Raw genomic sequence first — 17,513 nt, 5'->3', positions numbered from 1 at the left:
GCAACCTTGCTGAAAGACCTATGTGAAGTCTGCTGCAGACAAATTGCCTTGAATGCCTACCCAGGACAGACTGTTCATTAACCTCGCCTGGAGAGATTGAATGACATCCAACTATTCGACTCTGGACACCTCATCATACCGAAAACATCCTAGCAGAACATGACAAACTCAACCATTTTAATTTTTTTCCTTTTTATTCCTAAAAAACAGCTGTAAACCAAAAAATCCTTTTCCCCAGTTAACTGGTTTGTGAATTTGTGTGTGCACGCGCGCATGTGGGTGAGGAAAAATGAGTTATAAAAAAATCTTTTTATATATAGAGATTTACCTAATTATTAAGATTTATTACTTTTCTAATAATTAATGTTGCTGTTTAAAGAAACCTGGTTTGGTGTGCTTTATTCTGGGGGACAAATAGTGTTTCTAATTTGGCTATTCTTCAGTCAGTGGGAAACTTTCTTGATATGCTGTGACCTGTGAAGTAGTGGAACTGAATTAACAATGCAGTTGGCAGGAAAAAAGACAGAAGCACAAGGGGAGAGCCAACTGTGTAACAGCCCCGACAACCAATTTTATCTGCAGCACCTGTGGAAGAGTCTGTCACTCCAGAACTGGCCTTTATAGCCACTCCAGGCGCTGCTTCACAAACCACTGACCACCTCCAGGCGCATACCCATTGTCTCTCGAGACAAGGAGGCCAAAGATGAAAGATGACTCCCGCCTTGGTCGTAACAGAAGGAAATCAGACGTCCTTAAATCATCTGGCCCATTTGACTCCGACCCACAACCATGTGATTGACTCTTAACTGCTCTCTGAAATGGCCGAGCAAACATTTCAGTTTTACCAAACCGCTACAATAAAAAAAAAAAGAGTACAGATACTCAGCATTGACCTATATATCAAGTACGGACAAGACAAACACACCCAACCCTGTCGACTATGCAAATTCCTCCTCACTTAACATCTGGGGACTTATGCAAAAATCGGGAGAGATGTCCTCCAGCCTAGTCAAGCAACAGCCCAACACAGTCATACTCACAGAACCGACTTCTTAATTGCCATCCCCAAGTATGCCTTGTCCCACCAACAAGACGGTGTTGGGGCAGCACAGTGGCGCAGTGGTTAGCACCGCAGCCTCACAGCTCCAGCGACCCGGGTTCCATTCTGGGTACTGCCTGTGTGGAGTTTGCAAGTTCTCCCTGTGTCTGCGTGGGTTTTCTCCGGGTGCTCCGGTTTCCTCCCACAAGCCAAAAGACTTGCAGGTTGGTAGGTAAATTGGCCATTATAAATTGCCCCTAGTATAGGTAGGTGGTAGGGAAATATAGGGATAGGTGGGGATGTGGTAGGAATATGGGATTAGTGCAGGATTAGTATAAATGGGTGGTTGATGGTCGGCACAGACTCGGTGGGCCGAAGGGCCTGTTTCAGTGCTGTATCTCTAAACTAAACTAAGACAGACCCACCAGAGGTTGCAGCACAGTGATATAGAGTACAGAGGGAGTAGCCTTGGAAGTTCTCAACATTGACAGCAAACCTCATGAAGTCTCAAGGTATCAGGTCAAATAAGGGCAAGGAAACCTCCTGCTGATTACCACCTACCGCCCTCCCTCAGCTGCTGAATCAGTACGTCTCCATGTTAACCACCACTTGGAAGCAGCACGGAGGGTAGCAAGGGCACAGAATGTACTCTGGGTGAGGGACTTCAATGCCCATCAAGAGTGACTTGGTAGCACCATTTCTTACCAAATTGTGAAGTACACAGCTGCCAGACTAGACTTGTAACAAGCGGTGAGAGAACAAACAGAAGGAAAGAGACCTACTTGACCTCATCCTCATCAATCTACCTGTCGCAGATGCATCTGTCCATGACAATATTACTATGCTAAATGGATTAGATTTAGAACAGATTTAACAGCTCAAAACTGGATATTCATGAGGTGCTCTGAGCCATCTCCATCTGTATTTCACCACAATCTTCAACCTCATGGCCCAGTGTATCCCCCTCTGTACCATTACCATCAAACCAATCCTGGTTCAAAGAGTATAGGAGAGCATGCCAAGAGTAGCAAAAGTACCACCTGAAAATAAGGTTCAAACCTGGTGAAGTTAAATGTCATAGTGGAAGCAGCCTGCTAAATATAGCCAAGAGATCCCACAACAGATCAGATCAAAGCTCTTCAGTCGTGCCACATCCAGTCATGAATGGTAAAGGACAACTAAACAAGTGAAAGGAGGAGGAGGCTCCACAAATCCTCAACGACAGCAATGCCCAGCATGAGTGCAGAAGACAAGGCTGAAGTTCTCATAACTGTCTTCAGCCAAAAGTGTCAAGTGGATGATTCATCTCAGCCTCCTCCTGAGCTCCCCACCATCATAGATGAGTCCTCAGCCAATCCGATTCACCCGTGACATCAAGAAACAGATCAGTACACTGTATACAGCAAAAGGCTATGGGCCCCAACACCATCCCACATATATGCTGAAAACTTGTGCTCTCGAACATGCCGAGCCTCCAGCCAAGCTGCTGTAGTACAGCTATAATTCTGGCACCTACCCAACAAAGTGGAAAATTCCCCATGTCTGTCCTCCAATCCAGCCAATTAACTTCACATCAGTCAACTCTCAATCAACAAAGCAATGGAAGGTGTCAATGGCAGTGCTATTAAGCAGCACTTATTCACCAATAATGGACTCGATGGGCCAAATGGCCTCCTTCTATGCCGTAAATGACTCTTACTCTAAGCCGTGCACTGATGCTCAGTTTGGATTCCACTAGAACACTTGGGTGCATGTCTCACTACGGCCAGGGTCCAAACATGGGGAAAAGAGGTGAATTACAGAATTGAGGTGAAAGTGGCTGCCCTCAAGTGTGGCATCAATCTGTACTAAAATCAAAGTCAATGAGAATCAAGGGGATACCTCCCCACTGGCTGGAATCATACCTAGCACAAAGGAAGATGGTTGGGGTTGTTGGAGGCCAATCATCTCAGCCCTGGGACATTGCTGCAGGAGTCCCTCGGGGCAGCGTCTAGGCCCAACCAGCTTCAACTGCTTCATCAATGGCCTTCCCTTCATCATAAGGTCAGAAGTGGAGATGTTAGCTGATGATTGCAGTGTTCAGTTCCATTCGCAACTCCCCAGATAACGAAGCACTTCTTTCCCTCATGCAAGATGGCCTGGGCAACTTCCAAACTTGGGCATCTGCACCACTCAAATGCTGGAAATGGCCATCTCCAGAGAGAGAGGCCAAACACCTCCCTTTGACATTCAATGACATTACCATTGATGATCCCCCACCATCAACACCATTGACCAGAAACATAACGTGACTACAGAACCAGGTCAAAGGCTGGTTTTTCTGCAGCAAGTGACCTCTTGACTCCCCCGAAGCATTTCAATCATCTACAAGGCACAAGTCAGGAACATAAGAACTAGGAGCCGGAGTAGGCAATTCAGCCCCTCGAGCCTGCTCTGCCATTCAATACAAATATGGCTGATCTCATCTCGGCCTCAACTCCACTTTCCTGCTGTTTCTCCAGAACGTGTGATGCCTGGATGAGTGCAGCTCCAAGAAGCTCAATATGATCCAGGATAAAGCAACCTGCTTGATTGGCATCAAACCAACACCTTTAACATTCACTTCCTCTACCATAGGCATAGTGTGGCAGCAGTGTGTACCATCTATAGATGCACTACTGCAACTCACCAAGAGTTTTGATAACACCTCCCAAACCCACAACCTCCATAGCCTAGAAGGACAATGGCAGCAGGCCCATGGGAATATCAACACCTGCAAGTTCCCCTCCATGTCAAATGCCACCCTGACTTGGAAATACATCACCTTCATTGTCAATGGGTCACAAACTTGGAACTCCTTACTTAACAGCACTGTGAGAGTACCTTTACCACACAGACTCCAACAACTCACCACCACCTTTTTTGAGAGTAATTAGGGATGGGCAAATAAATGCTGGCCTTCCCAGTGACGCCCACATCCCACAACCGAGTAAAGAGTACGGTGGCTACAAAAGCAGCCTAGAGACTGGATATTCTGAGGAGAGTGACTCACCTCCCAACTCCCCAAAGCCTCCTCACCATCTACAAGGCACAAGTCAGGAGTGTGATGGAACACTTAGTTGAATGAGTGCAGCTCCAACACTCAAGAAACTCCAGGGCAAAGGAGTCTGAATTATTGGCACCCATCCATCACCTTCAACATTTACTCCCTCAACAATCGGCGTAATAGTGGCAGCTGTGTGTACCATTTACAAAATGCACTGCCACAACTCACCAAGACAGCACCTCCCAAACCCAGGATCACCTTCTGAAGGGCAATGAGATGCCATAATTGCTGGCCTTGCCAGCGACGTCCACGTCCCATGAATGAATGAAGAAATATATTTTAAAATAAACCAGGCTGACTCTTCATTTTTCCAGATGGTTCTTCATTCGCTGCTTCTGGACACCATCTGTTGCTTTCCCTACAGTGGATGTCAGGTTGACTAGCCTATAGTTCCCTTGGCTTTCTTTTTGCCTTTTATAGATGGGTCTTATACACTCCTTTCCCCAATCCTCAGGCACAGTTCCCATTTTCAATAACTTCTTAAAGATTCCCACCAAAACATAAAAAGATTTGCATTTATATAGCCCTTTTCATGACCTCTAGACATCTCAAAGCACTTTACAGCCAATTAAGTACTTTTGAAGTCTAGTCACTGTTGTAAGAAACATGGCAGCTAATTTGCACACAGCAAGCACCCACAAACAGCAATGTGATAATAAGCAGATAATCTGTTCTTTTGATGTGTATTGAGGGATCAATATTGGCCAGGACACCAGGGATAACTCCCCTGCTCTTCTTTGAAATAGTGCTATTGGGTCTTTTCCATCCAAGCTAGACGGCAGACGGAGTCTCGGTTTAATGTTTCATCCGAAAGACAGCATCTCCCTCAGTGCTGCACGGAACGTCAGCCTCCTAGAACTTGAATTAACAATCTTCTGACTTAGAGGGGAGTGTGTTACCAACTGAGCCACAGCTGGCACACAACATGCCAAATTTCATTAGTTACCTTTAATACCATAAAGTACAATCTGTTTGGACTCACGGTCTTGACTTCCTACAATCTTTTCTTCATTTTCAGTTACATCTATTTTTCTGACAACTATTATTCTTGCCCTTGGAATTCTGTCCCAACAAATCAAAAGCTGTCTCAAGTTTCCTCCATGAACAGAAGCACAAAATTCATTTTGAATATACTTGCAATTCCTTGATAACTTGACAGAATAGCCTCTGACATCCTTTAGGAATCCCACTGTTTCCCTATCTGTTCAACTGAATTTGCGCCATTTTGGCTCTCCTCACCTTATTTTTATACTCCTCTCTGTACTTGTGGCTTTTTACTTGGAGTATTTCCCTTTTTATTTATTTTTATTTATTTAGAGATACAGCACTGAAACAGGCCCTTCGGCCCACCGAGTCTGTGCCGACCAACAACCACCCATTTATACTAACCCTACATTAATCCCATATTCTCTACCACATCCCCACCATTCTCCTACCACCTACCTACACTAGGGGAAATTTACAATGGCCAATTTACTTAACAACCTGCAAGTCTTTTGGAGGTGGGAGGAAACCGGAGCACCCGGCGGAAACCCACGCAGACACAGGGAGAACTTGCAAACTCCGCACAGGCAGTACCCAGAACTGAACCCGGGTCGCTGGAGTGGTGAGGCTGCGGTGCTAACCACTGCGCCACCCTTGTCCTTTGCAATACTTCCCTGGTTACCCACGAGTTTCTTTTCCTTTGACTATAGAATATTTTCAAAGGTCTTTCATTTTTTTTCTGCACTCCACTATTCTAAGTGTGGCACAACCAACCCCTCCAGCCCACTCCTTATTCCCTCAAAATACATACTCTGAACATTGAGAGTTTGTATAACACTCCTCTCCTTTACATGAGATTGATGCTAAACTCCATCTTGTTGTGATCACTACTTTTAAAATACTCGCTCACTCTAATCTGCACCAGCAGCACCTGGTCTAATGTCATGTTCCTTGTAGGTCCTTTAAATAGTTTGGATCACATAACAGTCCATCATGTATAAAATCACATTTTCTCTCCAGTCACTCCCATTATACCTTCCAAATCTATTCTGCATAAACTGAAGTCATCCATAACAATAGTGTATGATCTGCCACATAATTCCCTTATTTAAGTAGAAAGCTTACTTCAATGCAATGCTTTTTACAAATCCAAACTGTTTGTATCCTCCCAGAATATCATTTAACTCGAGCCACAATACTTCCACACTACCTATAACCAATCCTATTTTGTGCAACTCCTTAACCAATATGCCTTCTTTCACAAACATCTAACTCCCTTCAATGTCCCCTCTAAGCTGCACAGCCACAACCCTAAAGTTCCTGCACAGGCCGTGCACAAATCAGCAACTTTAAGTTACTGCATGTGCATGACTGCTATAAAATTTAAAGGCACGCTCACTTAAACGCATCAGCCTGAGTGCTACAAAAAAGTTTAGAAGGTGCGCTGACCGTTCCCCCCCCACCCTCCTCCCTCCTCTTGGCATTGGTGTGTAGCATTTTGAGGCCTGGCTTATTCCTGTATCTCAACTCAGCATGTTCTTTAGCACTATCACCCCTTTTCACAGTTGCATACCAACAATATAATGCATTTCCTTCTTGACTGCACTTTCACTGCATTGCACTGTTCCTTCCTTGGTACAGTGATTTGTGTTCACTACCTTTTCTTTTTCCCCAATATTAACTATTCTTTCCATGTAGTACTATATTTGTCCCAAAAATGCTGTTTGATCATTAAATTCACTAAACACATCTATCACTACAATTGCATAATTGCCTATCAATTAAAAAGGAAAGGATTGAGCCCGGTCAGGGTGGGCATGAATGCTAGGCAGGTCCCAAACTTTAGCTGCTTAGTCTGATTCAGAAATAAATAGGTTTCATTCTAATGTAGCTAACCACAGGACTTAAGCAGTCTGTAGTGATAGAATTGCTTAGGACCAGAATGTGCTTTTGCCCAAGTGCAGATTCATTTCCCCACACATGCATCAAGAGGGAACAGAACAGAATACAGTAAGTTACAGATTTGATCCCAATAAAAATATCATTCCTTCAAATGTCACAATGAATAGGTCTAAAAAAGATAAAAAAAGAGGTAACAAATCCTATAGATCATCATGGAGTCAGCAATTACAAGAACAAACACAAAAACCCACACCTCACCCACCTTTCCTCCACAACACCACAAACAAGACAAGCACCCTCAAAAAAAGGGCTTGATCTCAATAATAGATATGTATAATGGGGAACCCAATTGAAAGCATACAAGAAAATGCTGGAACTGCTCAACAGATTTGTCAGTATATAAAAAGAGATAATAGCTCAATACGATCATCTTTTCAGGTGCTTGTGGACTTTTCCATTTCTAGTATTTGCATGACATCAAATGTCATTAGCAGGTTTTCCAGTGTTGTCAGATCTTGAGGTCCTTTCGAAATCTTAAGTTTTGGACAAAAGATATGTTGAAATTTGGATAAGATTGTGGAACAACACAGCCAATCCCCAAAATCATAAACAAATATAAGATGACCAAACATTCGTGTGTCAGGTTAAAAACATGAATCAGGAGAGGAGGGAGGGGGTAAAGAAAAAAAAACTAACTTACAGACCTAATGTAGAAAGAATCATGTTTCTCCCAGATGCTGCAAGAGGCCAAGGCCAACAGATTTTGTTGACATAACTGAGGGTTACAAAGGATTGTAAAGATTTTCAAACTGGATTAAGTGAGCAAACATGCACTCCATCCACCACTGACGCAGTGGCAGCAGCGTGTACCATCTACAAGATGCACTACAGCAATGCGCCAAGGCTCCTTAGACAGCACCTTCCAAACCCGCAACCTTTACCACCTAGAAGAACGAAGGCAGCAGATGCATGGGAACACCACAACCTGCAAATTCCCCTCCAAGTCTCACACCATCCTGATTGGAACTATATCGCCGTTCCTTCACTGTCGCCGAGTCAAAATCTTGGAACTCCCTCCCTAACAGCACTGTGGGTGTATCTACCCCACACAGACTGCAGCAGTTCAAAAAGGTGGCTCACCACCACCTTCTCAAGGACAATTAGGGATGGGCAATAAATGCTGGCCTGGCCAGCGACGTCCACATCACATGAACAAATAAAAAGCCCGAGGATCCACACAGGGTCAGATATCTATCCATCCGGGTCTGACCTCTTATCTCTTCAGGAGAAATGTTTCAAGATGTTGCAAATTCTACTCCAATCTTTGGAATTTTGAAATCCATTCATCCAAATCTTAAAAGTTGGTTTAGTGTGTATAAAGTCCAACTATCATAGAATATATCTCACAATACTGTTCAAAGCTCAAAAAGAAAAGAAGCCATCTAGTCAACACCTCCCAGAGAGGGCAGAATGTAATTGGCAAATTTTCTCTACAAGAGTATCTGATTTGTGGATAACATGAAAACCCAAGTGCTCAAAAGGGGAAGGAAATTATATCATGGCTGATCTAATTATGGCCTTAACTCCACTTTCCTGCTGACCCTCCCATCACCCTTGATTCCCTTGTAGATCAACCGTCTGAATATATTCAAGGTTTTTATGTAGACAATGACTCAGCCTCCAATGCTCGCTGGGGAAGAGAATTCCAAAGATTAATGACCCTGAGAGAAGAAATTCCTCCTCATCGTCACCTTAAAAGGGAGACTCCTCATTTTGAAATGTGTTCCCTAGTTCTAGATTCCCCACAAGGGGAACATCCTCTCGCCCTGTCAAGCCCCCTCAGAATCCAATATTGTTCAATAGGATCACCTCTCATTCTTCTAAACTCCAATGAATATAGGCCCGACCTGTTCAACCTTTCTTCATAAGACAAGTCCTTCATCCCAGGAATCAGCCTAGCGAACCTTCTCTGAACTGCTTCCAATGTAAGTATATCCTTCCTTAAATAAGGAGGCCAAACCTGTACGCAGCACTCTAGGTCCAATCTCACCAGTGCCCTGTACAGTTGTAGCATTTTATAATTTAAAAAAAAGATTTTCTTTGACATTTTTGTAAAACTAATTTTATCATCTGGATAGAGACAATGGAATCAGGTCTCCTTCTCTGCTAGCGTGCTCCAGAACTACTTGGACAGATGGTAGAGGTGTTCAATAGCACTAGCAGAATTAAGGAGGTAAATCTGAAGATGCTATAATATTTATGTTAAGCTATTTCCAATCACAAAAACTGATTTCAGCACTCACTTTCCTCCATAATGCCAGACCAATGCGATTTTCTTACTGGGGTCCAAGCTTCAGGTAAAGAAATATCTCCCTTCAGGAGAACAAAGTATTTACAGACCAGAGGGTAATAATACAGTAATCTCAAAGCAAATGCTGAAACGAGTAGAACTCGACACAGCATTAAAATGTTTCAGTAACACAATTCTACAGATGGAGTCAAAGTCAATCATTGATATTGAGAGAAAGCTCAATATATATATGGAGAGTTTGCTGTCTATTTCTTGAACAGGGAGACCACATCTACTGGAGCTACTGAACAACCATTGCACAGGCACACTCTATTATTGGGACAAGGTACTAAACGCCCCAGTGATTGGTCCCTCCAACATCTTTACAACCCAGAGATTATTGCTAACTGTCCAGATTTCCAAGTTCTGAGAAGGAATTACATTGGGTTTCTCAGACTTTTTCAAACTAAATATTTAAATTCACACGCAAAGCATCTGAGTTACCATCTTTTCAACAGCTTCAAAATTTGTAATAACGTAATAATTCTTCAGTGCTATATAATTATCTCTCAAATTTGATCAAGCATTATTAATAAAGCCTCAAAGGGAATCTTACCTTCCTGAACCATGGTCCAGCATAGCATGCAATGCTTCAGCATTAGCTGCAAAGAGAGAAAAAGATAATTTTTAATCGCAAACTGAATAATGTATCTTTAAAATTTGAAAAATCCATTACAATTCAGACCTAAATACTTCTGATGTTTGTTTTATTTCATTTACATTTTCACATAATCCAATTAAAGCTGTGAATTATTATAAAGTTAACTTGGAAATTGAAAAGATTCCTAACAACTTCGAACCAAGATTAAAGAATAACAAAGACAGAGAGGAAAGGCAGCAATATACAGAGGAACAATAAAAACATTAAAAAGTACTGATTTATTTCAAATAAGTTCAAATCTATAATACAGGCCTTGGAGTGGCAGCAAGAAGGAAGTCTAATTATTCTTTGGGGTTCTCCTAGCTCAAAACACAGTTTGCATGAATATAATGGTCCTGAATTTGCAGTTTTAGCAGCAAAATTATCAGCACTTTCCATTATTACTGTGTAAAACTAACAAAAGGTCTGGCACCCATGCATGTGCAGTTGGACATGCAAACCCTGAAGTTGTTTGAGTGGCAGTACTGTTGCCATCTTTGCACATGCAATCATAGAATCAGTGATTTGATGTGAGTGCCAACTTTTTAAATATAGTCAGTCATTATAGCACAAATAGGCTATTCGGCCCATCAAGTCCATGCCAGTTGTGTGTGGAGGAATCCAGTCAGTCCCATTTCCCCGCTCCATCCCTGTAGCCCTCCAAGTTTGCTTCCCTTAAGTGCCATTCCAATTTCCTTTTGAAGTCACTGATAAGTCTCCGCTTCCACCACACTCAGACAGCGATTTGCAAGTCATTACCACTCGCTGCGTGAAAAAGCTCTTCCTCACATCCCTCCTGCATCTGTTGCTCGAACTCTTAAATCTGTGTCCCTATACCATAGGCTAGTGGGAACAGTTTTTGTCTACCATACCTAAACCCTTCATAATCTTGTACACCTCTATTAGATCTCCCCTCAACATCCTTTGTTCCATAAAAGAGAACAACCCCAGCTTCTCCAAACTAACCTTGTAGCTAAATTCCCTCATCCATGGAGCTATTCTGGTCAATCGCGTCTGCACCCTTTTCTTGCACTTTTCTCACTGTAGATAACTGCTGAAAATGTTAACTCTTACTGAATGAGATGTATCTTATGGCATATTAGGTCCTATTTACTTCTGAACAACCTCTCTGGCCTTGGTAAGCTAATTTTATAAGTTGGTGTGTCACTGCCTCATAACATTTAGAAATTCCATGATTTTTCACTGATTTTTTTTTTTGAGTTTATGACAGTTCGAAATCTACCTCAATCCCATGTGTATGTTGTTTCTATAAAATGATTATAAAGTGAATTATGATCCATGCTTTTTACTTCCTTGCATGCTGTCTGTGAGAATTCTTCAATATGATTCGTTAATCAGGCTGCTTGATGACTTCACAATTGGACGCCACAGATCCCCTACAAATGGCACCAGATTCTAAGTCACAGCAGAAAAGGAGAATCTTAATTTTTTTTTTTAAACTTAATTCTCGTGTCGTTGGCATCACTGCCAGAGCCAGCATTTATTGCCCAACCTTAGTTGCTCAAGAAGGTGGTGATAATCCCTCTTCTTGAACTGCTACAGTCCATGTGGTGAACGTACTCCCACAATGTTGTTAGGTAGTTCCAGGAGACTGACCCAGTGACAATGAAGGAACATTGATAGGTTGAATTTTGTTCCAGTAACAGGGGCCCTAGCAGTGAGCCAGAAGGCGGGAGCAGACCCCGCTTTGGCTCTCCGTTGGACCCCCACTGCAATTCCATGGCAGGCAGGCAATTAGCTGTCCGCATTCAGGGACAAACTCTTGCCTCCAAGAGCTGCCGGTCAATCAGAAGGCTGGCAAATCTGCAATATCAGCAGTGCCCACATTTGTTACGTCTGCCGCCTACTTCGGCAGCAGATTCTTAAAATGCAGCCCATTATGTGCAAATATGTACACATAGAACTAGAGCCTGAAAATATGAATGATCCCACAAAATGTCAATAAAAAGACAATCTAATATTTTAAAATCAAAATAAAATCAGGGAAAGAGATATATCATAAATTAGAGAATAAAATGATGGTCAGCCACAAAGGAACCAAGGGTAATGCCACAAGTGATCCTGAAAAGGGTATTAAAAAGTTTCTTGCAAGTTTCACACTTAGTGCTTTGACATTTTTCCACCAAACAAGCCTATTATGACACCTATACACATTATCTACCATAGAACCATGGAAAAGTTATGCCACAAAAAGAGGCCATTCAGCCCATCATGTCTACGTCGGCTGAAAAAAAAACTAGCCGCCCAATTTAATCCTACTTTCCAGCACCTGGTCTGTAGCCTTGCAGGTTACAGCACTTCAAGTGCAGGTCCAGGTAACTTTTAAAAGAGTTGAGCGTCTCTGCCTCCATCACCAATCCGGGCAATGAATTCCAGACACCCACCACCCTTTGGGTGAAAACATTTTTCCTCATGTCCCCTCTAATCTTTCTGCCAATTAGCTTCAATCTGTGCCCCCTGGTAATTGACCTCTCTGCTAGGGGAAACAGGTCCTTCCTGTCTACTCTATCTTGGCCCCTCATAATTTTGCACACCTCAATTAAGTCATGCCTCAGCCTCCTCTGTTCGAAGGAAAACAACTGTAGGGGAGACTGGCATGGGGATCATGGGATACTTGACATAACTTAGGTCCTTGTAACTTGAGTAAGCTTGCCTGCTAGATACCCAAATTATATGAATACCTAATCAGAATGTAATGAGCAGAGGAGGGGGAACGCCCAAATTATGAGACTACCCAAGAATCGTGTAATCAAGAGGTTGATGCGGTGAATAATATAATCAAGGCAGGATGAAATCAGGGAAGGCAATAGATGGGAAATGATGTAATTAAGAAACAGTTTATTAAGTAAACCTCCTGCAAAACTGTATAAAATGACTACTGGAACAATGTACTAGCAGCATCCCGACAATCACTCATTCGTGAGAGTAGGACTTTTCCTTGCATGCTCGTAATAAAAGAAGATCACTCATTTGTACAAGACATCCAACTCACGAGGAGCTTTTGGGTACCGGGGCAAGCCCTCACCCTTGCACAACCCTAGCCTATCCAATCTTTCCTCATAGCTGCAATTTTCAAGCCCTGGCAATATTCTTGTAAATCTCTTTTGTATTCTCTCCAGAGCAATTATGTCCTTCCTGTAATGTAGTGACTCGAACTGTATGCAATTCTCCAGCTGTGGCCTAACCAGCGTTTCATACAGTTCCAGCATTTACATCCCTGCCTTTGAATTCTCTACCTCGGCCAATAAAAGGAAAGCATTCCAAATGCTTCTTCACTACTCTACCTGTCCTGCCACCTTCAGGGACCTGTGGATATGCACTTCCTCTACCCCTCTCAATATCCTCCCGTTTATTGTGTATTCCCTTGCTTTGTTTGTCCTCCCCAAATGCATTATCTTGCACTTCTCCAAATTGAATTCCATTTGCCACTTTTCTGTCCATTCAACCAAACCAGTGACATCATTCTGAAGTCTACAGCTATACACCATCAACTACAAGGCCAATTTTGTGGTGGGAGAAACGCAGTGATAATTCATTCCCGTCCCTCCACAGATCGCCTAACATACCATTTTAAACTTTCCAAATTAAAGAAAGACCCAGCCAAATTGTACTATTAACCCCCCGAATGAGGCCAACCAAACCAGGTGTCTTTAAATCAACAGATTAACTGTTTAATTCAAAATTTAAAAAAAACCTTAAACACGAAGATATAAACATTTAAAATAGAAAAATTAGAGTCCTTGCAAATTTACAGTCCAATGTTGCGTGACGTCCTCGCAGCCGTTTGATGAGAAAAAAAGGTTCTTCCACAGTACAACGGTCCGTAGTCTACTTCCAGCAGTAAGTGATGCTTTCTTTCCTTCAGCGATGGATTTCAACAATTAACATGCAAACACTTTCAATAGAATCTGACTTGAGTTTTTGAGGGATAAAAGATTGTCACAGTCTAACTTCCCTTCCTTCAATTTAAGTTAGAGATCTGTGTTTTGGCTTGACTTTTTTTTTTAAAGAATTTTGAGAGAGAATAATTAAAACAGACTAAAATTCTCTTCCTTCAGTTTAAATGGCTGAGAGCTCTTTTTTCAGTTGCTAACACCAGCTGTCTATGTTCCCTTGGAACAAACTGTCTCCAACTAAAAAGCCAATTCAAAATTGAATTATAACAGATGTATCGCATGATGCTCAATCCAAGTGGCTATATCCATGGTAATGAAAATGCACCCTTTCAATTGCAGTATCCGAATGGCTGTATCCAAGGCAACGAAAATGCACCTTCTCAGTAACTCCGGAGGCCTGCTGGTTCTTAAAGCAGTACTGATCCTTTGCAAGCCTAAAAGGTACACAGCATATTCCCGGAAAAAAAAACTACAGGACCACGACAATATACACATATACATATATACAAACAGCAAGGGACCCAACACTGAGCCCTGTGGAACGCCACTGGAAACTACCTTCCATTCACAAAAACATTTGTCGACCATTACCCTTTGTTTCCGGTCACTGAGCCAATTTTTGATCATTCCCCTGTATCTCATGGGCTGTTAATTTTCTGACCAGTCTGCCAAGTGGAACCTTGTCAAATGCCTTACTAAAATCCATACAGACAGTATCGATAGCACAACCCTCATCAATCTACAGTATACTTAACTCCCAACAAGTCCTTCCTGCTCAATCTCCAAGGGAGGCACTGCGATTCTCCAGAGCATTACTCACCTCAGGCCTAATTAAACTGGGTCAATAGCCCAACCGCTTCACATGGTTACCCTTCCCCCTTTCTTCTGCTAGCATGATCATTCCTCCCGCTCCATCCCCCCAATCTCCAAGTCCTCAAGCAGGCATTCGCCTCTCAACAATTTTTTTCCGACCACGCAAATCTTTTATTCAAAACCCTGCAATGCAAAGGCTGTGACCACTGAAATAACCTTCAGCTCATTCCTGGTCATGCCTGGAAATAGTTTTTCTACCTGTGGGAACAGGTTACCTCAAGGTGTTTCACCTGCAATGAGCTGGGAAAACCTCTATTAAAGCACAAACAGCATTAGTGCTATAATTGCCAAGTAAATTATCACACATTAAAGAGATAAGACTCCACCCAAGGATTTTCAGAGGTTGGGACCAAAAGCAGGTCCTGACCCCAACTGGGTTCACACCTGCATGACGGAGAAACACACACTAAACTGGGCCAATGGGAGGACCTTCAGAGTTGCCATGCCAGCAGCCCCAGCAGGTGAGGTGGGCACTGCTGCGGTAGCAGGAAGAATGTGAGGGCACCTCAAGATAGGAGGCAACCTCTGAAGATGTAGGAAAATTTTAGAATTATTTGTGGCTACAGCTTCCAGGTCAACATTCTAGAGGGAGACCACCACACAAGATGACCTACAGCCACAGATGTGGCAAAACAGCTCCAGTGGGGAGGAGGGAAGGGGGTATTATTAAAAGGGTTTGTTGGCCCCCTGGTCTGCCACCTGGAGCCCACCTCCAGGGACCTGCCAGACTTCACCCGCAGCATAGGGTCCATCCATTGTCAGTAAGATCCTGGCGGCGTCCCCCAATCTGGCCCCAAGTGGCCAGTTAATTGGCACGAACTTCGACATGCAAAGAATGATAGAAGCTTGGAACACACTTCCACAAACGGCAACTGATGCTAGGTCAAGTGCTCATTTTAAATCAAATATTGATGGATATTTATTAACCAAAGGTATTAAGGGATATGGGATTAAGGTGGATATATGGAGTTAAGTCACAGATCAGCCAATATCTCATTGAATGGTAGAACAGGCTAGAGGGGCAAAATGGTCCACTCCTGTTCCTAATAAAACAGTAGTTTTATAAATGAAATCTTACCTGGATTTTTCATAATATAGTGCACCATTTGTCCAACTGTATCAGCATTGCACTCACTGTCATGGAAATCTAAGGAAAAAAACAAAAAAGCAAAGCTGAGTGCAATAAAATACTATTAACTGCAGAGTAGGGCATCATAAATACAATAACGCATTTGGTCAGCAGTGTAAGAAATACTGGAGCAAATCTGACACAATGGGTTAACTTCATTATATGAATACCCCAAGATGCTTGTAGAAAATGAATAACATTGATCCTGGAGATGAACTCTGCATTTTTGCAATCTCTGTTCTGGAACCATCTCACTTATTCTACAATGTGTGTGGGTCAATATCCCCTTCCATCTCACCTCAGCAAGCTCAGACTGCACCTTTTGAAAATCTATCCTAATCCAATCTGATATTCTAAATTTTGTTTCAACTTTTTTCCTTTCCAGTTGGATCTTAAACCTCATCATATTCCCAAGATGCTCACCCACCCAAACTATTTCATTACTCAAAACGATATCTGGCAAGGCTTCCGCCCTTGTAGGCCAATGAACACACTGCTTGAAGACAGAGTCCTGCACACATTTTAGAAATTTCAATCCTTGCTCCCCATTTACTCACTTTATTGAAATCAATAAGCGGATAATTAAAATATCCCAGAGTAACAATTGTTGTTCCTACTCATCTTTCTAATCTAACTACGGATTTTCTCTATTTCCTTACAATAATTTGGAGGTCTGTACTAATCTCTAAATACTAAATTCAGGTCCATTACTCCTACTAACGATATGAGAAGTTCCAGCAGCCATAAATTGCCGAATATAATTTCCAAATATTTGAACACAAAAGGAAGTTTATCTGTTGCTCCAATGATGTTGAAGCCATTCCATAATACGAAAGGGGCAGTTTCGATAGTTAACTTTAAATCCCAGAGTCAGTCTTCAAGTTCCTATCTGAAGAAAATAATCTTCATTTCTGATACAAAAAAATTCAGCATTAAAAGAAAATGGCTGTCCATCAATACATTTCACATTGTTGAATTATTCTGCACAAGACCAACTAGTTCCAGTTCCCACTCCATTAATTGATACTCTTACCCATCTGTGCCTCAGCAACCTTCTCTTCACATTCGGACTCCTGGTCTGTTGTGCATCGATAGCCTTTTTTTGTCAGAACTTGGCAAATCAATATTCCTAGAAGTCCTGTGAGAAAGAAGACAGGTACCAATACAAATGCAATGTTCTCTGGATGTCCATTATTGGTTGTAGTTTGGTTCCCCTTTTCTCCAAAGCTTTGGGATTCTGTGAAAAACAACAAAAGTTATCAGTAAACTGCCAAATGTTAAACTTTTTTTTTCTCTTTTCTGTCCCAATTCCTTCTCTTCTGCAACTATTTTTTCCAAGTTGGACTGGGTATACCTCTGCACGTGCCAAGTGCTCTCCAATACCTCATCCAAGTGACCATTTCTCATGTACTAATATAGACAGACAACATGCTGGACACAGTTCAGCCACAGGAAGGGGAGAAGGAGAAGAGTTAGGGAAGAAAACGCAGTCAAACATCAAACTGTTGTCCCTTAATGTCAAACGCACTCGTCCAGTTGGGGCTGTTGTATACTGACCAACAGTGGGGTTGCTATCCAAGAACAGTGGTAGGCA

General features: G+C 42.3%; 1 protein-coding gene across 1 annotated transcript in view; it reads right to left on the bottom strand.

Moving 5' to 3' along the window:
* Positions 1 to 17,513, bottom strand: part of LOC137345698 (RELT-like protein 1) — an 88,353-nt gene that overhangs the window by 48,466 nt on the left and 22,374 nt on the right. Inside the window, exons 2-4 of the mRNA XM_068008996.1 lie at positions 16,953 to 17,156; positions 15,869 to 15,937; positions 9,917 to 9,962 (exon numbers count right to left, since the gene is read on the bottom strand). Of these exons, the coding sequence (XP_067865097.1) occupies positions 9,917 to 9,962; positions 15,869 to 15,937; positions 16,953 to 17,156 (319 nt within the window). The remainder of the gene's footprint in view (positions 1 to 9,916; positions 9,963 to 15,868; positions 15,938 to 16,952; positions 17,157 to 17,513) is intronic.

Source organism: Heterodontus francisci, chromosome 1, assembly GCF_036365525.1.
Source record: "Heterodontus francisci isolate sHetFra1 chromosome 1, sHetFra1.hap1, whole genome shotgun sequence".
In the NCBI taxonomy this organism is placed as follows: Eukaryota; Metazoa; Chordata; class Chondrichthyes; order Heterodontiformes; family Heterodontidae; genus Heterodontus; species Heterodontus francisci.
Note: the sequence above shows the minus strand (reverse complement) of the source record. Positions and strands in the feature narration are given on the sequence as shown.